This window comes from Oncorhynchus mykiss, chromosome 17 (genome assembly GCF_013265735.2).
Source record: "Oncorhynchus mykiss isolate Arlee chromosome 17, USDA_OmykA_1.1, whole genome shotgun sequence".
Classification (NCBI taxonomy): domain Eukaryota; kingdom Metazoa; phylum Chordata; class Actinopteri; order Salmoniformes; family Salmonidae; genus Oncorhynchus; species Oncorhynchus mykiss.
In genome coordinates, this window is record NC_048581.1 from 27,889,916 (window position 1) to 27,913,546 (window position 23,631).

Here is a 23,631-nt window from a genome sequence, read left to right on the forward strand (position 1 = left end):
AATATTGGTATACGAAGTAGGCTATCCCATCAATAACATGCCTATCAAAGCTAAAATTATAGGGACCAATGGAAGTTGGATAATGCAATTTTAAACATTTCGTTTTCTTGTACTAAAATACCTTTCCACAGGTATATTTAGTTGGATACCTTGGCAGTGATGAGTTAGCAGTTGGACAAACATATCAGTTTATAAAGATGCTTTTTTTAAACGCTGGGGCTACAAAAAAGGAATTGTCCATGCCTTGGTGGCTGGCTGCAGCTGTTCGACTGTGCATGGCTAGGGTCCTATCTGCTTTCACCTACCCCCCCCCCCCCCCCCCCCCCCCCCCAGTTCAGAGCTACCCCCTGTTCAGGGAAACTAGACCGTGGCCACTGTAGTAAATGCGGAAGTTACAAGTGACCAGCTACCACAAACGCCCCCATCTCAAACTTGACACAACCCCCCCTCATCTTTATTTGCTGTTGTTGATTCTGCAGAATAAAGTCCATGTTAAATCAGTACCCTTGTGAAAAGTTTGAGGGATTTTAATTTAAAATGTTCTATGTGTTTTCAAACTTTTTGTTCAAAAAATAGTACTAGACTAACAGCTACACAGCCTACATATTTGAAACACCATTTGAGAGACAATTTCCGCCCCAAAAAATGTTCTTATCAATTAAAATAACATTCATCTGACAAAGAACCGGATAAAATACACTGAGATTCACTGTATAATAATTTGTAGTGTGAAAATTAAACAACCCTTATAAATTCGCACCTGCTCTAGCTGTAAAGGAATCAACATAAACCAATAAAATAACATGAATAGAACATGGGCTACCTTGACGAGGTGCGCTCGGAAAGCAAGTCATTTGCAAAGAAAAAAATAAAGCCACAATCAATATCCTTGCATCATTGAATGATTTGGCATTGCATGCTGTCATAGAACGAAGAATATGGACGTGTGTAGTCCTGCGTCGAAGCGCGCCTGTGTTCAAAATGCCATGCAGGAGTCCGACGGATTACACCCCTCGGCTCTCCATACACGGGCCGAGCGCTACAGTTTGAATTCGGGACTACCTCTCCATATATGGACCGTCCTGCGCATTACGAAGTGCGACCCTGAGCTCTTTAGCGCTCGTCTACGGGAGTGTCCAGTGCGCACCCGTCCCAAGAACCAAATATGGATGAAGGGGTCGGGAGAATTCCTGTGGAATAGATGGACATTCCTAATGGTTGTCAGGAGACGAAAAAAGGTGGATGGCGTCGGGTATATAAGGTTGACGGCGGTTGCTATCAGTCCTTAGCTGGAACCAGAAGTGATAAAGTTCTGCAACTGAGCTTCTTCTAAAAGAAAACCAGGTAAGTGAACGCGTCCGTGGAATATTACACCACGCTGCTGCACCAGGAGGTCAATACGAGGAGTGGATTTTTTTCCTCTCTCTGGGACATTACATCGTGGACTCTGAATAAGGAATTAAACAAATCAAAGATAATCTACACAGTATTGTGACAGTCAGTGAAACTTGGCAGCCAATCACCGGCTCAGTTGAACTTTTAGCCTACTATCGTAAACTGAACAGATTTCACCTGACTGTCAAATGATTATTATAATAATAGAAGATATTGGATTAAAATTAATTTGATTTGATACATTTGTCTACCTGCATAATATAGGCTAATGCGTCATTGTAAAAAATTATGTTGATTTAATTGATAAATTATAATTGGTATTTGAGATTTAAAAAATATATATATATTTTGGTAGTTAATTTGCTTTATTAAGATAATGTAAGACAAAATATTGAATACGTCTACTGAATATTGGAAAACCTGTTACGTCAGCAGGTGAGAGCAAGAAGAGAAAGAGATCCACAACTTTGCATTGAATCAAAAGTTCCTGGAAGGACTGCATTACATGCTTATAGCTAGCTACCCTATATGATAGGTTACACAATATGTGTATTGATTGTCGATCTATTTAACCAGTTGATGTGCATTACCTGAAATCCTTATTAATATAAAACGTATATGTAATGTAAAATTACTCCATGGAACGATTTTTGAAATGTTTGTCAATGTCAATGTGTAGCCTAACGTTATCATGACCACTTTGGTAAAATTCCCGAGACCTGCGTGTCAGACTACGGTGTCATATTTAAGCAATAAGGCATGAAGGGTGTGGGTGTGGTATACGGACACAGCCCTTAGATGTGGTATATTGGCTATATACCACACACCCCCGAGGTGCCTTATTACTATTATAAACTAGTTACCAACGTAATTAGAACACTAAAACGTTATTTTTGTCATAGTCGTGAACTCTTACTTTAGAGTGCGATAAAATAGCATACAAGCAGGTTAACTATGACTTCTGCAGTGCATGGCCATGGGGTAGTGAAATAATTCTGCAGTAGGAAGCTTAAATATTGCATTTATGTTCCAAACAACATTCTTGGAGAATACAACATTTTTGTGAATACAATAATAATTTAGTGAAACATTTATAATTGATGCAGTACTATGGATACCAATATCCCTGTGAGCATCCCAGGCTCAAGAAGTGCATCTAAGGTAGGAGGGCCTAGTGTCTGCAGGTTTAGTTTTTTCCTTTCAATTAAGACCTAGATAACCAGGTGAGGGGAGTTATTTACTAATTAGTTACCTTGATTCATCAATCAAGTAGAGGGGAGGATTGAAAACCCGCAGACACTCGACCCTTTGTAGAATGAGTTTGACACCTGTGATCTAATGGTTAAGAACATACATTGTGGGAAGCACTGATGTAGGCAACCTAATATGCATTCTTGGTCAACTCTCAGTGTAATGTGATTCATTCTGTTTGATCATTTGTTACGCGTGGATAATCTTAAGTGAGCATACATGATGCATCAGCAATACATCCGAAAGTATCGTTTTTACGCACAGAATGTTGTTTTCACGCATATAATGTAGGTGCGTAACGTCAGTGAGAGATTTTGCAGTAAGTAGACTACTTACAGTATACTGTATGATAAATGTGTGTTCCTTTTGCACATTGTCTCAGAACCCACCAAGATGTGTGACGACGACGAGACTACCGCTCTTGTGTGCGACAATGGCTCCGGCCTGGTCAAGGCTGGCTTCGCCGGCGACGACGCCCCCAGGGCTGTCTTCCCATCCATTGTCGGTCGCCCTCGTCACCAGGTACGTAAAAGCACCACTCCTAGGTATGGCTAGTAATGTGAATTAAGGCACCATACCTTGTCTCATGATATAGCCAACTATGATATCCAAAGTGCAAAGACATGCGTAAAAAGCATATTGGCAAATATATACGAATTAAAGTAAAATAATGCATTTAGGTATAGTTTATTAGTGGTAACGTGTAATGTGTTAGGTGCGATGTGCCGTTTTAGTGTGCAATGTTAGATGATAATGTGTAGTTGTTAGGCTTGTGCGCCATGTCCTTGCCGGCGTCTCAACGGGCTTGTTCTGTCTCTTCCAGGGTGTGATGGTGGGTATGGGTCAGAAGGACTCCTACGTAGGAGATGAAGCTCAGAGCAAGAGGGGTATCCTGACCCTGAAGTACCCCATCGAGCATGGTATCATCACTAACTGGGACGACATGGAGAAGATCTGGCACCACACCTTCTACAACGAGCTGCGCGTTGCCCCCGAGGAGCACCCCACCCTGCTCACTGAGGCCCCCCTGAACCCCAAGGCCAACAGAGAGAAGATGACACAGATCATGTTCGAGACCTTCAACGTTCCCGCCATGTATGTGGCCATCCAGGCTGTCCTGTCCCTGTACGCTTCTGGTCGTACCACCGGTAAGAACTTCCCCCGCTCGCGCCTTTTTTCGCACACAACTCGTTATTTGTATTTCAAGTTGTTGGTGGTTGGGTTGTCTGCTTTACTGAATTGTGGTGTTTTCTGTGTTTAGGTATTGTGCTGGACTCCGGTGATGGTGTGACCCACAACGTCCCCATCTATGAGGGTTACGCTCTCCCCCACGCCATCATGCGTCTGGATCTGGCTGGTCGCGATCTGACTGACTACCTCATGAAGATCCTGACCGAGCGTGGCTACTCTTTCGTCACAACCGGTGAGCATGAACTTTGTGTTTTTGCATAGAAATGCTTGTTTGATCAATTTCAAGTATTATAACCTTTTACGCACAAAAGCACAGACGCACGGGGATATACTTTTACGCATTAACGGAAATGTCTCATTTCAGCCGAGCGTGAGATCGTGCGTGACATTAAGGAGAAGCTGTGCTATGTCGCCCTGGACTTCGAGAACGAAATGGCCACCGCCGCCTCCTCCTCCTCCCTGGAGAAGAGCTACGAGCTTCCCGACGGTCAGGTCATCACCATCGGTAACGAGCGTTTCCGTTGCCCAGAGACCCTCTTCCAGCCTTCCTTCATTGGTGGGTATTTACCGTTATAGGCCTATAATATAATCCAACATAAAATCTTCGGCCTAAAGAGTGGTTGAATATTAATATTGATCTTTGTATACCTGCACAGGTATGGAGTCCGCTGGTATTCATGAGACTGCCTACAACAGCATCATGAAGTGCGACATTGACATCCGTAAGGACCTGTACGCCAACAATGTGCTTTCCGGCGGTACCACGATGTACCCTGGTATTGCTGACCGTATGCAGAAGGAGATCACTGCCCTGGCCCCCAGCACCATGAAGATCAAGGTAATTACAAATAAACAATACGTTTACGCACAGTAAAATAGTGAAAAGAGATGTCATAGGTCTGCATAATTGTTTAATTGTCATTGTGTTACCTGTGCTACCTATGGTACTCAGTATCTAATACTCCCTTTCTCACTTGGCATAGATCATTGCCCCACCTGAGCGTAAATACTCCGTCTGGATCGGTGGCTCTATCCTGGCTTCCCTGTCCACTTTCCAGGCAATGTGGATCACCAAGCAGGAATACGACGAGGCAGGTCCCAGCATTGTCCATCGCAAGTGCTTCTAAATGCATTGTCAACATCTCGCTCAGGATCCAAGCAACAACGGCACACCAACTTGCGATCAAGGGACAACTTTATACAACTGTTACATTGTAACAGCGAAAGCTCAGCAAACGGAGAGAATGACGTCAATATCACGACGTGTGAGGAAAAATACCAACATGTGAATGTAAAATGTACATAAATGTTATTTATTGATCGTCCATCATTTGGTATTTTTTGGTGAGCACAGTCTGTTTTGGTGACAAGCAAGAGGGACAGAGGGTGACCACAACGTTGTTTTCTCTGGTTACCCGATAATGGCTCAGAAGTACGTGCTATCTGTACTCAGCCAAACATTATCAACTACTAACCATCAAGAGATCCACATAGGAAATAAAAAAACATCTATTTTCAAACGTGTTTCTGTTATTTTGTCTTTTTGAGGTGCATTACAACACAATCAACACTTAAAATAGGCCTTGGTGTGCGTTTTATGATGCGCAACTATTAAAAACCCATTAGGGCAAAGATGAATTCATTTTTGGCATATAGCAACATGAATAGCCTAAACATTGAGACACTTTCAATTTGGATGCCTTTCAATGTTATGAAGAACAAGGGCCAATATGACTACCTGGAACTGGAAGGACAAACAATGAGCTCAAGTAGGCCAACAAGTGTTGAAGTAAATTGTTCTAAATGTCCCTGACAAGACAAAACAATGTCATGGATATAAGGCTATAAATCATTGAGCAGACCTCCTTTGTGATATTAACTCTATTTTACAAAAATATTATCAATGTGCCAAAAATACGAATTGTTCTCCATAACTATTTATTTAACAAACATTTGCCTATATTTTATTGAACTGAGAGGGAATTAATGTATTTTCTGTGTTAGATTCATACTAAACAATGACATAGCATTCTTTCACCAAGGAGGTAGTCACAGCAAACCCTTGCTCACAGCAGATCTTCTTTGTCACCAAATTTGTCCATTTGACTATAATACCAATACTGATATTGATTTTAAATCAAATGAGCAAGATAATCATTTGATAATTCACAACTGAAAATAATACCATTGAGGCTGACCCCCCCCCCCCCCCCCCCCCCCCCCGTTTGTCAACAAAAAAAATCACACACTTGTTGAAGTAATTACACGCTGTAGAATAAAATACATCATAGGAAGAGACGCGCGCCAGTACCATGCAGTTCTGGGCATGCGCATTGCACTTCCTATAGCTTTTAATGGATAAATATCTTTAACGCCAAGGTTGAGAGGGCTATATTCTGACGACGATTCAATGCCAAGATATGCGCAACAACAGACTGTTATAATGGAGGAATACTTGAAGTGAAAATTATGTTGCAATTCTCCATAATGAAGTCCGGGTGAGGGGTAAGCTTATATGCACCGGTAATAACCTGTTCCGGTCGTGTTTACAACCACTATAGTGCGCAAGTAGAAGAAAACGTCGACGCCACCAGATGTGCATGTTTTCGTCACCCTATTGCCTTTAAGTATTTACATGTAATAAATTACTTTTGGCATGTGGACTAACAATAACATTTCTGTAGCGATAGACCCGTGCACAGTGTTGTGATAAAGACGGCCGTATTGGCGTCAGCAATGTCTGCCTCAATCAAACAGCAGCAGGCTCTGCTGCTCCACATTTGGGCAACAGAAACAGCAGATAAAGTGATTTTTGTTGTGGAAACAATTTAGGCCATGGCTGGTTTGTGAATGGAAATTATCTTAATAAACTATATAACTAGGCTACATAGGGCCTACACTATCCCCATCTATTATCTTATAGTATGTTAGGCACAAATAACATTCTAATAACGATGCTATTACTACATATAGATTAGGTGTATATTTCTAGTGTCAGATGGACGTTATGTGGGACAGCGTATAGATAGCCATCAGACGGCATGGGCTACTGTGTTAGAGGGAGGGAAATGCCGACAGGTAATTCAAGAAGGCCCAGGTGCATTGGATTGCTCTGGGTTGCTACAGGCTTTAGATCTGTGGCGGGACTGTCACCAGCAGCCTGCAATGACACATTCCACACCAAATATAGAAACGTAGGCCTAGTTACTGTTGCATTGTAGGGCTATGTATGTAATAACACTTATCTTTTCTCCTCTCCTCCATAGTTTGTGAGCTAATCAAAATTGGATCTAAGCAATAACAGGAATCATGGTGACTAAGAAAATCCGTACGGAGTACATGAAGAAATTCAAAGAGCCGAAATGGGAGACGTTTTCCAAGTGCTACGAGGACTCAGTGAAGTACAGGTTGACCAGGCGGGTGATGGAGCACGCTCACAAACCTCTGTGGTTCTGGGAGGGGTGGGATACCTCGACCGGGTCAGACTCCAGCGCTAGTGGGCAGTCCACCCCCAAGGTGAGGAATAAAGTCGCGCCTGTAGACATCAAACTTCAGACACCACCAGTGAAGTCAGAATCAAGGGAGAGCCCGAAACCGAAGCCTCCTTCTGTGAATGGGGAACCAGAATTGGAGACCAAGGAGTTTACCCTCTTGGATGCACTACCACCCACAGGTATCTATCTTCTACCATTGCAAATACGTTTACACACCTGCATGTTGATCCTATTGTAATAAGACTATGCTTTTGAGCTACAAACATAAAGTTAAAAGGTCTTAATTTGTTAGGTCTATACACTGAGTGTTCAGAACATTAGGAACAACTGCTCTTTCCATGACATACTGACCAGATGAGGTGAAAGCTACAGTAGGATCCCTTATTGATGTCACTTGTTCAATCCACTTTAATCAGTGTAGATGAAGACAGGTTAAAGAAGGATTTTAAGTTTTGAGACAATGGAGCCATGGATTGTGTGTGTGCCATTCAGAGGGTGAAAGGGCAAGACAAAAGATTTAAGTGCCTTTGAACGGGCCAGCATCCCTGTGAACGCTTTCGACCACTTGTAGAGTCCATGCCCCGATGATTTGAGGCTGTTCTGAGGGCAAAAGGGGTGCAACTCAATATTAGGAAGGTGTTCCTCATGTTTGATATTGTGTATAATTCAAAATTCAAAAGGCACTCGCACATCTGAGCTATCTTTTTTTGCAGGTAACAGTTGAATAAAATGAGAAAAAAGAAGAAACCTGCACACTGTTCTTGATAGTATCACTGCTCTTTATTAAGCTTTACGTATTGGCCTCACGGCCTTCGTCAGAGCTTTTGACAAAAGAGCAGTGATACTATCAAGAGCAGTGTATGGGTTTCTTCTTTTTCTCATTGTATTCAACTGTTACCATGCACCTGCAAAAAAGATAGCTCAGATGTGCGAGTGCCTTTTGAATTTTGTCAGTGCTTTTGATAAAAGCTCCGACGAAGGCCGTGAGGCCAATACGTTAAGCTTATTAAAGAGCAATGATACTAAGCAGTGATACTATCAAGAGCAGTGGGCGGGTTTCTTCTTTTTTTCTCAGTATAGTGTATAATAAAACTACATCACTTTCTGCCCATTCAAAGAGTCTGTAATAGAGAACGGGGGCCTAAACGAACCAGATGAGGGGACAGTTAACGGGTCAGTAGTACAAAATGGTCCAGCGGCTGAAACGCCAACAGATGAGGGACCAGCAGACAAGGCATCATCAGACGAGGAGCCGGTGAAGACTGAGCCTAAACGTCGCCACCGCCACCGTGTCCCTCGCTCAGAACCATGTCAAAGGGACTGTTCCTGTGACGACATCAAGCCTGCGCCTGTCAGGAAGCCCTCCAGAGCAAAGAGCCAGCCCCCAGCCATCACCACAGAGAAGGAGAACAGACAACCTTCATCCCGGCTCGACTGGGCAGAGAGACACGCGTCATCTGCTAGGAGGTCTACAAATGAGGTAAGAGTGTGTGTGACTGTGTGTGTGAGAGAGGCTGGGCATATGTGAGGTTAGGAAAATGTTTGATATTCATTCCGTTTGATGTTATTTCAGTACCAGACTTGCAGTTGGTTTCTTAGGCCAGACTAAGACTATAATGATCAAAACAGTCTAACATTATAGGAATACTGGATGAAAGCTGTGTTGCTTATGTAATGCATGCTTACTGTGCGTCAAACATCTATTCTGCAAATGAGATTGAGTTATTTCAGGGATAATAGATAGGAGGGCATTTTGAGTCTTTTGGCACATCTTCATGGAAAGGATTCCAGAGAAACGTATCTCATCATCCAACACTCCCCCCAGAAACTATCTATAATAGAAGAGTGGTATGTATTTCGGAAGTGAGCGCGGAGCGCCTATCCTATCTCATTGCCCTAACCTCCCGGGCACCTCTCGCTCTCCACAGAGTCGCACATCCGACGCATGCGTCCAGACTAGACGGGAGTCGGATAAACGCTGTTGGAACGTGGACCGCAGGAGGGCACGGTCCGCCGACCTGGAGAAGATACGGCGGTCGGAGTTGGCCGTGGTGGATGACCGTTGGATGACCGAGTACATGCGCTGCTTCTCTGCCCGGTTGAGGTAGAGCACAAGGATCATGGGTATTCCACCACCACCCGTCGACCGTTCTATTTTTAACACCATGTTTCCTTATTGAGGATTGGTTAACAGAACAAAATTATTGGATTGGTTTAGACACCAATTAGGGCCCTGAGGCCACGTAACCTGACTAGGAAAAACTCAGGTCCCTAATCATAATGTATGGTTGATTTGTTAAGTTGATCGCTGAGTTGGCGATATGCCACTTTTCTTCCACAAGGGATGACACAATCATAGTAGAATATTGGAAGATATGTAGTTATGCTTCTAGAAATTGGACTGGTTTGTACATGTTTATGCTGCTGACCACAGAGTATGATTTATACTGTATTATTAGACATTCCAAGCATGATGATGGTCTTTACACTTCGCTTTAGTTTGGTGGCATTTTTTACATTCTGTGTTGCTTATGTCATTAGGCTATATCACAAAGGCAGCTGCATAAAATCCAAATGTTAGATCAGGGGTATTCAACCGGGAGTACTGCAGGGGGTCCGCAATAATATATATACTAAAAGCTACAGTAGAAAATAGGAGAATGTTTTTATTTGAAACTTTATTTCTCTATTCCTGATATTGAGCAAGTTACACTCATTAGAGCTATTTACACTCATTGGAGCTAATTACACTCATTGGAGCTAATTATACTCATTGGAGCTAATTACACTCACTGGAGTATCTGACATACTGTAGGCTTTGACAAAGCACCCGCTGGTAAGCTGTCTTGTCTTGGACATTCATTTTTGTGAACACATTCATCCCCCAAATGTTTGGAGGTACCTTTCCATCTAATAGGTTATGTTAGTGTACACTTCCCCTTCCAATTATAATGGGGGAGGTCAAAATAATGAAAAACTATCTTCCAAATCTATTCATTTAAAAATGTTGATTCATTCTCCATGCCATTCACATGGCAAGACATGCGGAGGAAAAAGCAAGCGTATGATGGGGGTCGCCGGTTTACCTGGGCGGAGGTTCCTGGGGAAGAATTGAAATGTTTTATTTAACTAGGCAAGTCAGTTAAGAACAAATTCTTATTTACAATGACGGCCTACCCCGCCAAACACTGTGCACCGCCCTATGGGACTCACAATCATGGCCGGATGTGATATAGCCTGGATTCAAACCAGGGACTGTAGTGACGCCTCTTGCACTGAGATGCAGTGCCTTAGACCGCTGCACCACTAGGGAGCAAGGTTGAAAACCCCTGAGTTAGATGAAAGGACCAAACCATTATTGTTTTAGATATTACAGTATTTTCAAACGACTTAAAAGCCATAGCCAAGGGGTTGTGGCATAGAGCTGCAGAGAAAGAAACTGCTAGCGGGCTAATATCCTGCATTAGCTTTATTGCATTATGTTGCAAATTTCAATCTAAATCTAGAATGCATTCCAGAGGATTGTTTTTATTAATATTTACATTAAAGCTCTTATCATTATTGTAGTGGACAGAATGAAATTGCAATGTAACGTGGTAAAGAAATGCCCTTATGTGCTACATTACCAAATACGCTTTTTAGAGTATGTCACTCACCATCACCATTGTCTTTGACAGGGTTTCGTAGGTTGACTTATTTGATGTCAGTACCACGTTCTGTATCTGTAATTTAAATTGAGGGCTATTTTGACAGAAATGAAGTGTTGTATTTGAAATCTTGGTTGTTGTGGGTTGTGAATAATGCTCAGTTTACATACTTTTCCTATTTTTTACAATGCTTATTCATAGTGCTATTCACTCAGAATGTTTTTACTCATAATGTATACTTTTACATTTCACTTTCACTAAATCATTCACTTTCACCTCTATCTTAGCTTAGGAATGGTTCCATGAAAGAACGTTGGAATGACGTGTCCAGACCGTCTTATGGGGAACATTGTAGGACCCCAGCAGTTTTTTGGAGTGGGGAAATGGGTGTGGCTTTAATTGACTAATACGTGTGCAATCTGATGAGACTTCCCTTGTGTCTGCCAGAGGGGAGTCTTTAGTGTTTGTGATTGGTTGTGGTTGTATGGGCAGAGAGAGCTCACTGTTAAGAAGATTGGACTGGCATTATCTTACGGTCATCTTTATTCAGAGTGGTCAAAGATCCATTGCTGGTCATGTGACACTTCCCTCCTATGTCATCATGGATTGGCAAAACAACCGAGTCATTCTTTACTTGAACATTGCATTATTTATAAGAAGTTATAGGATTTAATGTCAGGTTATGACCAAGTCATGAAAACTGAAGTGGCTGCTTATATCACAGACAGGTTTGACTAGTGTTTGTTTATTCATTGTCCTCTACAACATTCCTTTATGAAAATGTTCATTCCAAGAACCGTCTCTCAGGAAGGAATAAGACACTAATGATTTGTCTATAGACTTACTGTAACTACAATGTAAGGAAATGGGATGTACTGTTTCAGGGGTTTGGAACAGACTGATTCAAAACTAAAATGATCGTTTTATATAGAACATTAATTGTTTGCACTCTCTGAACAAAGATTTGAGTTAATTTTATGTGTGGATTTGATTTGCATAAGATATTATTTGACCAAAAGTGATATGTGTATCATACCATAGTACATATAACCATGTTTGTGTTTTATTTCAACAGATGTTTACATTTTTGATCACTGTATTTGTATTTGAAAACATGCACAATGATATATATTTTCATCCACTTTGAAACATTACTGTGAATTAAAATCATATTTGCATAGTTGAGTTGTATGCTTTTGTTTATGTTTACATGGGCATTTTAATAAACAACAACACTCTGTTTTTGCATGACCCCTATGACCCATAAGGACACAATTTGATATTATACATGATTGGTTTTTAATTAGATTTCACTCCTAACTTAGGATATTTCAACCTAAAGCCCTTTCTACACTGCTGCTCTGAGGTCTGTCTGATGTCACTGTCCTGCATTGGCACCAGGGTTAAGAGTAGAGTACAGTAATCTATGGATAGTATCCTGCTACTGTGGATAATATATAGATAGTATCCTGCTGCTATGGATAATATATGGATAGTATCCTGCTACTGTGGATAATATATAGATAGTATCCTGCTGCTATGGATAATATATGGATAGTATCCTGCTACTGTGGATAATATATAGATAGTATCCTGCTGCTATGGATAATATATGGATAGTATCCTGCTACTGTGGATAATATATAGATAGTATCCTGCTGCTATGGATAATATATGGATAGTATCCTGCTACTGTGGATAATATATAGATAGTATCCTGCTGCTATGGATAATATATGGATAGTCCCACCAACCTCCATCAATGTGAGAAATATATAACTACTTGTTTTAGTCAAAACAAGTACTCAAATTTGCTACCATATTGATTCGTTAGTGAGGTATTGTGATATTCGGAGACACTCCTTTATGTCACGTTTCCCTTTTAGTTAAATGACTTCTTGTTCGGTAAGGTCATCTGAGCTCTATGGTAATGGAAAGGTTCAGTGAAACGTTAGAATCACATACCAGATCATATTCTCCCTCTAGAATACTTCTGACGTTATCGCCCTCTATGACCCATGTGTCCCAGTGTAAGATACGGAGTACTGTATGATCCCAGTGAGGTGACCACCACAGCGCTTACAAGGCTGTTGTATTAAGTCGTCAGCCTGACACAATGACAGACTAGACAGGACCTTTCAGATGTTATGTATGATGAGTGAATTCCGGTACATAATACATCATTAGGTTCAGACAAAGGGCCTCTTAGTATGCAGATCTCCTGACAAAGGGTTTAGCACTGGCTATAAATACCAACCTGTCACATACCCACCTCCGGCAGCTGATGGAGAGCGACAGGGTGTGTATGTGTGTGCTCGCACATGGGTGTTTAAAAGAGACAAACAAATTACATTTGCAGGTTTTGGGAGAGTGTGATGGTTCTCTTCTGATTGTTTAAAAGAGACAAACACTTCCTTAAATCTTTATGAGTGTGGCTATCTTTTCCTGTATGTGCGTGTGAGTGTCTGAAGTCAATAAAATCCAATCCCCGTTAACACAGTAATACATGAATTACAAAGTAATAGTGACAAGCAACTGCATACAGTGAGTCCTTCAATCAAAGCCAAGCACATTCTACTTGAGAATTCCACCCTCCAGACATCTTCCCACTCTATTTAAAGCCACCTGGCATTTCAAAAAGCAATAGGGCCAAAATAGGTGCCTTCAGGAACAGCACCAGCCGCCTGGGACTGAAAGGGGGGGGGGGGTTTGGGCGTTAAATATAGCCCCCCCACGTATTCCTTTGCCAGCAGAGAAGGACCCCTCCCTAATTGACAGTGTTTGAAAAACGTGTCTTGGGAAAAGGGGTGGGCTCTGGGATATTGCATGGGGGAGTGGGAGTGGTGCAGCAGTATGAAATAGCTTGAATGGTCGAAGCTGGGTAAATTAGAGAGAGAATTGCTGCGTCAACAACAGTGAGTTGTGTCTGTCCATAAATGCAGTGGTTGCTTTGAGTGGAGCCGCTGAGCCACAGGAGGTCAGAACAGAGCCAGAGCTGTGGTCTTTGACTTAGGTCTTTAATGCTAGTCAGCGCTAATATGCCAAGTTGACGAGCACAGCTAAGAGGGGGGATGGAAATATCCCCCTGTGCCAGAGCAGCCAGGTCCTCTAAAAACAGCCTGTTGCTTCTAGGCAGAGGCACTCAATAGTACATCTAGAATACTCTAAAGTCTGCTGTTTGGAGCCACTATGTAGTTGTGCTACATAGTTGAGGAATAGGTGTCGACCTACAGTACAGTGCAGTAAATATCTATATTATACGGATTAGGCAACTGAATGATGTCTTGAAATTCAGATAGTATGAAGATCTGAGACACTGTGTAATGTCTTCTCTAAACTCAGACCTGTAAACAGAATAAAGAGATCTCTGCCACTAATAAGATATGTGAGGTGATAGAGATGCGCTGACCTTAGGCAGCTTGTGGAGCATGAACTGCAGCTCAGCATTTGTAATGCTTTAGGGACATCTAGTGGCAGCGAATGTCGGTCACGACAACAGAAGATGGCAGGGTTCTCTCCACAAACTCCCTCAAAATTGAACAGGTTTTACATTAAGGACATATACGATTTTCTTATAACTTTGAAAACAAAGAATATTTGATATATTTGGAACAGAGTACACGTTGGAACAGACAAATAATGGATGAGTGAATAGGAATTTGAAGCTGCCAGCTGTCCCTGCCAAATGCCTCACAAGTTAACCACACCAGCATGTCAACTTTCTCAAGCTGTTCAAATCTTGGTGACAGGATTAAGTGAGTCCATGCACCTGTCCTCTCCTCCCCCAGTAAGTCAATAGGGACAGTACAATAATAAAACATCAAGAGTACTACAGAATATTGGAGGCATTAACTATGTAAAACAATAGAAATAAGCATTTAATTTATAACAAAAAAACAAGATAGCAATCACTAGGGCCGGACAAAATCAGTGTTCTTATCATTAACTTTATATCAATAATCAGTAAAAGCTTTCATGTTTTCTATCATTATCATACTTTATTTGAAATCCTTTAAATTATTTCAGCGTGCTTCAGAAATATCTCCACTTGCAGATAGTATTTGCCAATTAACAATAATAAATAACTTATCTTGCATCTTTGGAATGCATCTCTAGTGATATGAACCCCGTTCCCCAGTGATCTCTGTTCTCTTTATGGTAAAGCTCCAGCAGCAGGGGGACAGGGTCTGAGTCTTGCTTAGTCTTCCTAGGCAGACGGTCTTGGTTGACATCAGAGCAGGGCTAAGGTGTGATGGCACTCAGGGGACTGGGTCAGCCACCATATGCCCAGCTAATCCAATCCAGGTGGTCCTGTCTCGTTCTATTAGAAAGCTGCGTACGGCCTCCACCGGAGAACCACTACGATTCATCACCACGACAGACCTGACCAGGGATCAGGGAGGAAAGCCATACCAATTGATCTGCAGATTAGAGTCAGATTAGAGTCAATCTGACTGGGAAACTACAGTATCCTTTAGCTGTGTTTGGTTGGGATGTCCAGCAATGTCAACAACTGATACAGGAACTACTTGAACTTGAAAGAGCGATCATTGTACAGTGGGGCAAAAAATTATTTAGTCAGCCACCAATTGTGGAAGTTCTCCCACTTAAAAAGATGAGAGAGGCCTGTAATTTTCATCATAGGTACACTTCAACTATGACAGACATAATGAGAAAAAAAATCATAAAAATCACATTGTAGGATTTTTAATGAATTGATTTGCAAATTATGGTGGAAAATAAGTATTTGGTCAATAACAAAAGTTTATCTCAATACTTTGTTATATACCCTTTGTTGGCAATGACAGAGGTCAAATGTTTTCTGTAAGTCTTCACAAGGTTTTCACACACTGTTGCTGGTATTTTGGCCCATTCCTCCATGCAGATCTCCTCTAGAGCAATGATGTTTTGGGGCTGTTGCTGGGCAACACGAACTTTCAACTCCCTCCAAAGATAGTCTATGGGGTTGAGATCTGGAGACTGGCTAGGCCACTCCAGGACCTTGAAATGCTTCTTACGAAGCCACTCCTTCGTGTGTTTGGGATCATTGTCATGCTGAAAGACCCAGCTACGTTTCATCTTCAATGCCCTTGCTGATGGAAGGAGGTTTTCACTCAATCTCACGATACATGGCCCCATTCATTCTTTCCTTTACATGTATCAGTCGTCCTGGTCCCTTTGCAGAAAAACAGCCCCAAAGCATGATGTTTCCACCCCCATGCTTCACAGTAGGTATGGTGTTCTTTGGATGCAACTCAGCATTCTTTGTCCTCCAAACACGACGAGTTGAGTTTTTACCAAAAAGTTATATTTTGGTTTCATCTGACCATATGACATTCTCCCAATCTTCTTCTGGATCATCCAAATGCTCTCTAGCAAACTTCAGACGGGCCTGGACATGTACTGGCTTAAGCAGGGGGACACGTCTGGCACTGCAGGATTTGAGTCCCTGGCGGCGTAGTGTGTTACTGATGGTAGGCTTTGTTACTTTGGTCCCAGCTCTCTGCAGGTCATTCACCAGGTCCCCCAGTGTGGTTCTGGGATTTTTGCTCACCGTTCTTGTGATCATTTTGACCCCACGGGGTGAGATCTTGCGTGGAGCCCCAGATCGAGGGAGATTATCAGCGGTCTTGTATGTCTTCCATTTCCTAATAATTGCTCCCACAGTTGATTTCTTCAAACCAAGCTGCTTACCTATTGCAGATTCAGTCTTCCCAGCCTGGTGCAGGTCTACAATTTTGTTTCTGGTGTCCTTTGACAGCTCTTTGGTCTTGGCCATAGTGGAGTTTGGAGTGTGACTGTTTGAGGTTGTGGACAGGTGTCTTTTATTCTGATAACAAGTTCAAACAGGTGCCATTAATACAGGTCATAAGTGGAGGACAGAGGAGCCTCTTAAAGAAGAAGTTACAGGTCTGTGAGAGCCAGAAATCTTGCTTGTTTGTAGGTGACCAAATACTTATTTTGCACCATAATTTGCAAATAAATTCCTTAAAAATCCTACAGTGTGATTTTCTGGATTTTTTTTCTCATTTTGTCTGTCATAGTTGAAGTGTACCTATGATGAAAATTACAGGCCTCTCTCATTATTTTAAGTGGGAGAACTTGCACAATTGATGGCTGACTAAATATTTTTTTGCCCCACTGTACATGATCTGATATAGGTTAATAAATAACATTGAGAGACTTTGTCAAAATGGCAGACACAAAGTAAGTTTATGGTTTGGCGTTACAGTTGCTATTGGCTGGTTTCTCGTAATCCTCCACAACATTCTCCAATGGTGACCTTTGACACTTGATGGGGGTTACACAGAATGACACAGAGATCATTGTGAAGTCAGTCATTTCATTAGTAGTCTCCCCAGCTACTGGATTTGCTAATTCAAATCAATTCAGACTTGTTGTGCCCTCATCATGGCCTTGGAACACAAAATCTTGTCCTACCCGTAGTTAACATAAATTATCACAAACGCTGAAATTCTGCATTTCATTCATTATCTTGCCAGCAATGATCATTATTTCTAGTGCTTCTCCTATTTAGATATGAAATAATTCCATGAGTCTTTGGATAATACATTTACATTTTCCAACATATTATTGATCCAGGTCTGTTTTCCTGAGTGACAAGCTTAGAAAAATGTAAAATCCTAAACAGCTGCTTGGGTGTTCAATCAATCTCTCCTCCCACACACTCTCCTGCCACAACAACACAGCTCAGCTTCTTCCACCAAGTCTCAGAGAGACTCTTGATCTTATCCGGGGTCTTCTTCCTCAGGCTCTGCCTCTGCTGGAGCTGCTGAACGTTCTCCACTGGATGGATGCTGGCCAAGATGGCCTGGTCAAACGCCTCCTTCAGATTCTTCTGGGTCAGACCCGAGCACTCTACGAAGGACACGGCCCCGATATCCTTTGCCAGCTGCTGGGCCTCCTCGGTGCTCACAGGCCGCTCCTGATTCCTGGCCAGCTGGACCAGCACCTGGACGTCTTCCCTCAGGTCCAGCTGGGTTCCCACCAGGACCATGGGTGCCCCGGGGCAGTGATGGCGAATCTCGGGCGCCCAGCGGTCAGTGGCGTTGCGGAAGGAGGAGGGGCGCACCACACTGTAGCAGAGCAGGAAGACATCGGCATTGTGGTAGCATAGAGGGCGGATCCGGTCCAGCTCGTCCTATAGGAGACAGGAAGGAAAAGGTCTCAAGTTGAGGAAGTGGAAGGGTCAGAGATACCCAATCCCAAATTGATTCTTAGCCCTGACCTTACAGCATACCATGTAGATCTGATTCTGAAAAAACTACTGTATGGTTAGCAATATGGTCCACTAATACTTCCATTTCCCTCTCTGAGTTCAGGGCATTTTGATTATTACACCTATCCAATCCTTTCAGATCTACAAAGGTGCCTATTAAGGAGTAGGGGAAGAGTTGATTTGGAATTGGGCATGAGTCAGGAAGAGCAAGGTCTGTGAGAGTCGTCCAAAAGGGGGCGATAAAGTACAGATAGCCAGAGGGGACAAAAGAAAGTATTGATTCTGGGGGCATGGACAGGAACCTCCTACAGGGGGCGATATAAGTCTGAGGATCAAGGGGGAGGGGAGGCAACGACTATGAGAGATATTCTGCCAGGGGGTGATCACTACTGACACAGGATCAGAGAGGGGAGGGTGTGCAGGGGAATCCCTACAGGGGGATACCAAGACACGGTAGAATGTGGAGGCAACCTATGTTGGGATAAGTGAAGCTATCAGAGAGAACGGCTTACATTAATAGTGTCATCCTCCATCCCCCATTTCTCTCATTTTGAGCAGAGCATGTGTAGAAAGAATAATGTGTTAGCTCTACCACTTACAATAGAATATCCTTGTTAATGTGTCTATAGGTTACTAACACTCATTTAGTGTTGGATTCAAAAACAAATTTGACTCACCTGGCCAGCCATATCACAGAGTTGCAGTCTCACAGGTTTTCCGTCCACCACAACCATAGCTGAGAAGAAGAAGATGGTACACAGATAGGTTATTGATGGTGACAGCATTTATAACTTTGTTCAATGCCTACCTGTCATAGCACTATGCATCGGTGACGTTTACTTTGCACAATCAAAGTATATCAAATAGTAACCTATTATTGATTCAGAGAGATCTAAAAGAACACACAAAAGCAACAAACAAAAACAAGAAAACATTTATAAAATGCAACATGTGGATAAATCAATTAATGTGTAAAACCTGTGACAAAAGCGGTCAAATTAACAATAACTCAACGTGATTTTTCTGATTTCTCTCATAAATGACCTGCAAAGTTGTCGAAAGCTGTTGGAATGTATTCTGTCGGATAACCATTTGTGGTGTAGCTGACGATAAGACTTGTCTTCCCCACCGCTCCATCTCCGACGAGGACGCAGTTCACCTTGCGCTCAGGTACGGAGCCCGACCGCCCACGCGTTGAAAGAGGAACGTCTCTGTTCTTGCCACGCCGTGGTGGTACCGGTGGAGCCGAATCCGAGATCCGACGGGGTTTCTGCACTCTTATATCTTGAGGAAGCATTTTGCCGTCGAATAACTGGCCTAATCCACGGGGAATAACGCTTCAATAATGCCAGAGCCGTCTGGGTCTCTGCACCTTGATATCCCATATGTTGGTTCCCTTCCCAAAGTCGATAGAACCAGCACGCACCTGACTGTCCGTTTCTGTCAGTAAGTCATAGAAATTTAGAGAAATAATAATCCAGGTAAACTACAACTGAACTCGTGCAGTATACTGTAAACGCAAGACTGCCGTTAAATTTCTCCACGCCGCATGGTCTATTGATTGGCATCATCTGCATCTGGTGTGTTAATGGTTGTAAGAGGATTTACTGCGCGCCACATGAGGTGCGGTGCGTGTCCCAGGGCTTTCGAAGTGAAACAAACTAAGATCCTTTGAAACTCTGATCCCCTGTAGTAAATAATGTGATCCACTTTGTCATTTACACAAGTAAATATGGTGAATATCTAAAACAAACGTGTAGACCTACATTGGTCATCTATTTTTTAAGGATAGGGTACACTGAATATGAATTGGTTTTATTTTTTCGTTCAATTTTAGCAACAACATAAGAAGAATTTGTAGCCCAGTCTAACAAAGTTGCATTATCCTTACATGGAGTAAATGAGGACTCCCACATCAGTTTTAACCCTGACACAGGCATACTACAACATAGTGCCTCTTGGTAGACCTTAGGCCTAGCAGAATGGCAGGGATGTGAAATCATGACTGGAGTATTAGCTGTAGAATTGATAGAAACATTGGATTTCTATCACTAGACTATGTATATGCTATTCAAAGTTGAACATATCTCTTAATTAACAGAAAACTGCATGTAGAGCCACAGCAGAAGTGAGTGGGTGTGAGAGTATGCACAGAGCAACAGTGAAACAGGGTGTACAGTGAGGAGTGAGACCAAGTGGGAGTACAGGAAATTATTTACTGCTTTACAAAATCCTGTAACGTAAGAACTATAGTAGATAGAACATCCATTCTCAATCTATTATATTATAGTTGTAGAGGAAGCCCTTGTTATTCATTTCCACAATATATGTATATGGTGACGGGCATCTCAGGGCTTCATTGTCTACCAGTGCCAGTGATATTTAAACTTTTTATTCAAAGAAGATTCCTAAAATATGCAAATCAGAGACGTGGGATCTTTAACCAGGCGATGACTTCGTTTCATTAATAGGATTAACGAAGAGTCATGGTGAAAAGACAAAAGGTAGCATCACACAATGAGGACTGACGACCAGTCAGCACCCCACTTCTACTAGATGGTACTATAAACCTATCCTCTGTGAACACCATCATCATACAAAGCCACTATTCCACCCTTGGACAAACAATCTTCCCAAAGACCCACAAGCTGATAGACTAGACACCTAATCAGAACCTTTAGGGAGCGCCAGGCGCCCTTTTAAGGTTTGCAGAGCTGGCAAATATATTTACTCAATTTTAGGGATTGGGATTAAGGGGCTCTGGGGCTCTTCCCCCCACACCCTCCCTCCCTCCTTCCTGCCTTCATTCCCTATCTTTATCCCTCCCTCGTGCTCTACCCTCTCACTCTCTTTTTGATGGGATCAGCTGAGCGACGCATTCTCTCCCTCTCTCGTTTTCGCTCCATCTCTCCATCTCTCTCTGTATCCCTCGGGGACCGGGTGCTCGGACTCTATAGTTATGGGCCGCAGCCATCTGTCAGCGTGAGGCGTTCACGCAGCCACCAGAAGGCCACAACATGTGCTGATTTAAATGGAAAATCCAACTTTCCCAGGACAGGCCTGACCCCGGCAGCCGTAAAACCCTCTGTACCCCCCCACCAGCACCATCTCCATCCCCATCAAACCAACCTGCCCCATCTCCATCCTCAACCAGCTATCCCAGTCCCGGCCCCACCCTCCCAAGAAATACTGTCTGCATGCGAATCAGTGAATTAAAGCCCCACCCCTCCTCCTCCCCTGTATGGTGTATGGTAATGACTGTGCAATGTGCAGAGGGGGAACCTTCTTACACACAATGATGGATTTCCACCTTAGCAGCTGATGTTCCCAGGGTCGGACGGGTAGGGTGGGGTCCGGTGGGGTGGGCTACTAAAATGGGTGGGTGGGGTGGGGTGGGGTACTAAAATGGGTGGAGGGTGTGTCTTAAAATTCCTGCTGGTGTGAGAGGGATCAGCTGATTGGTAAAATTGATTCTAAAGGAAGAGGGGGTGTGGGTTTAGGATAGAGGGTAAGGTGGGGGGGTTGGTTGTCTGTGCCTGTGCTGCGGGACCCTGGGGGACAATGGGGCCAGGGCGGGGGTTGGGGAGAGGGTTGGGGCGGTGAGTGTCACACGCTTTTGCTTTGTGGCTCGGTCAACAGGCGTGTGCCACGGTGTTGTCTCAACTCCCGCGCCTGCTGTCCACCCAGCTCCGGGGATGGGGGAGAGGGCCATGAGAACCATCCCTGGGTCTTTAATGAGGGGCGTGCTGGTTTTTATCAAAGATGGACAAGGCATCATTAGAATCACCATTAGAGCTCCATACAATGGGGGGACAAACTCCCTGAGCTATGGATGGGAATATCATACACAAACGCCTAAATGCTTATATGAGCATGATTGGAGATCTGCTGTACTTTATATTACATTCACTTTTAGGCTATATAACCTCTAATATTGCAGTGAGGAAGACTTATGGTACATTCAATGTCATTTTATAATTTAGTGGATGCAATACGCTTTAGTACTTTTGTTTTCAGTGTTTCTTCACCAGCTGTTAGTCTCAAAGTTTCAAATCAGAGGATGCTTTTTGGGATACACACCATCGTTCCAAAATATAGTTTTGACTGTAAGTAAATGTTCTGTGCTTTTCTCATGTGTTGTAATGGTTACTTTACAAACTTAAATGTTTTCCTTTATCATTTAACTCCATTCAATTCAATGAAAGAAATAAGACAACAGTCAATAGAGCCCTATTATTCAGTACAGCTTCCAGAAACCACGTTATAGCATTGTTTTAATGATTATCTCATGATGTAATAACACCCAAATCATGACTCGTCTGTCTTTACAGACACTCCATTTTATTCACCACAGAGAGAGAATCGATATCACTAGAGGTTATTATGTCATACACCATATCCCACATGGTAGTTTGTCATCATTAACGTTTAGCCAAAAAAACATGTTGTGGCCCTGAAGCCCTTCTAGGAGTCCCTACAAGTCCTTTATTTAATGGGTTCTGCTGGCCTGGCCAGTGTGACCAGAGAGAGAAGCATTGTCATAGTGGAGACTGCGACGTACAGAGGTGGCAGCTGGCATCCCAGCTTGCAGGCCCATCTCGTCACAAAGGAGGGCCTTCCCCCAAGGGGCAGTGATTTAGGACAGGGGTCTCTGGACAGACCCTGGAGGGAACCCCTTATGAAGAGGACACTGCTTCTAAACCGGCCCCCCTCACCATACACCCTTCTATAGCCCCCCTGCTGGTTTCCGCACCATGTAGCCTAGCTTACCCTCACCCCCCTCCACCTTCCACCCAAGCTCCCCTCCTCCCTCTTGGGACAGAGGCTAATGGTCGTGGTGCAGCAGGGAAGGGGCTGGAGAATTCCTGAGGTGTAGTGCTAACGCTAGCTAGCTATCCACACACAATGGAGAAGACAAGACAACAGGTGTGTTTGGATCCTCTGTCCAGTAGCAGCTGAGGGATGGGGACAGGGCTATTATCGCTATTATCTAGGGCTGCCAGTGGGCTTTCAGGCTACTTTTCCCGCTCATCCTCATAGAACAAAACCCTCCTCTGTCTTTAACCTGCTCCCGCCCTGTTCCTTGTTGTTCCCATCAGCCTCCTCTACTGAACCACAACTAACACCTGCCTGCTGCTGCCCCTGGTTTGGCCACTCCAGAATTACCCAAACGGCCACTTAGGAGATCAGCGTGATAAACTAGGCTGAATACAGCTCCATTGCTTCTCTATGCTTTTCTAGTCAAGTCTCTAAAGCATGAGAAAATCAAACGCCTTGGTGTTACTACTTCAACTTCCAACAACAACAAGATACTTTATATAGCCCCTTTATTACATAGCTACAAACCCCATCTCTCAAATGAACAGTCTTAGAACAGATTGCATTGCCTGGCCACATGATATTGCTTGTGACA

The 23,631-nt window shown here is 43.0% G+C and overlaps 3 protein-coding genes across 3 annotated transcripts; 2 read left to right on the forward strand and 1 right to left on the reverse strand.

Annotated features, from left to right (window-relative positions):
- The first annotated feature begins 1,140 nt into the window (after positions 1-1,140).
- LOC100136006 (actin, alpha skeletal muscle 2) lies at positions 1,141-5,357 on the forward strand. Its single transcript, XM_021567955.2, has 7 exons — positions 1,141-1,344; positions 3,029-3,168; positions 3,470-3,794; positions 3,908-4,069; positions 4,202-4,393; positions 4,494-4,675; positions 4,821-5,357. The coding sequence occupies exons 2-7, from the start codon at positions 3,040-3,042 to the stop codon at positions 4,962-4,964; spliced, it is 1,134 nt and encodes a 377-aa protein (XP_021423630.1). The 5' UTR covers positions 1,141-1,344; positions 3,029-3,039; the 3' UTR covers positions 4,965-5,357.
- Positions 5,358-6,058: 701 nt separating this feature from the next.
- On the forward strand, positions 6,059-12,220 carry LOC110493595 (centriole, cilia and spindle-associated protein). The gene is made up of 4 exons (XM_021567956.2): positions 6,059-6,342; positions 7,104-7,510; positions 8,450-8,811; positions 9,260-12,220. The coding sequence occupies exons 2-4, from the start codon at positions 7,147-7,149 to the stop codon at positions 9,437-9,439; spliced, it is 906 nt and encodes a 301-aa protein (XP_021423631.1). The 5' UTR covers positions 6,059-6,342; positions 7,104-7,146; the 3' UTR covers positions 9,440-12,220.
- Positions 12,221-17,042: 4,822 nt separating this feature from the next.
- On the reverse strand, positions 17,043-19,931 carry LOC110493596 (rho-related GTP-binding protein RhoU). Its single transcript, XM_021567958.2, has 3 exons — positions 19,263-19,931; positions 18,896-18,954; positions 17,043-18,140 (listed from the first exon to the last, which is right to left on the reverse strand). The coding sequence occupies exons 1-3, from the start codon at positions 19,513-19,515 to the stop codon at positions 17,643-17,645; spliced, it is 810 nt and encodes a 269-aa protein (XP_021423633.2). The 5' UTR covers positions 19,516-19,931; the 3' UTR covers positions 17,043-17,642.
- Positions 19,932-23,631: the final 3,700 nt, after the last annotated feature.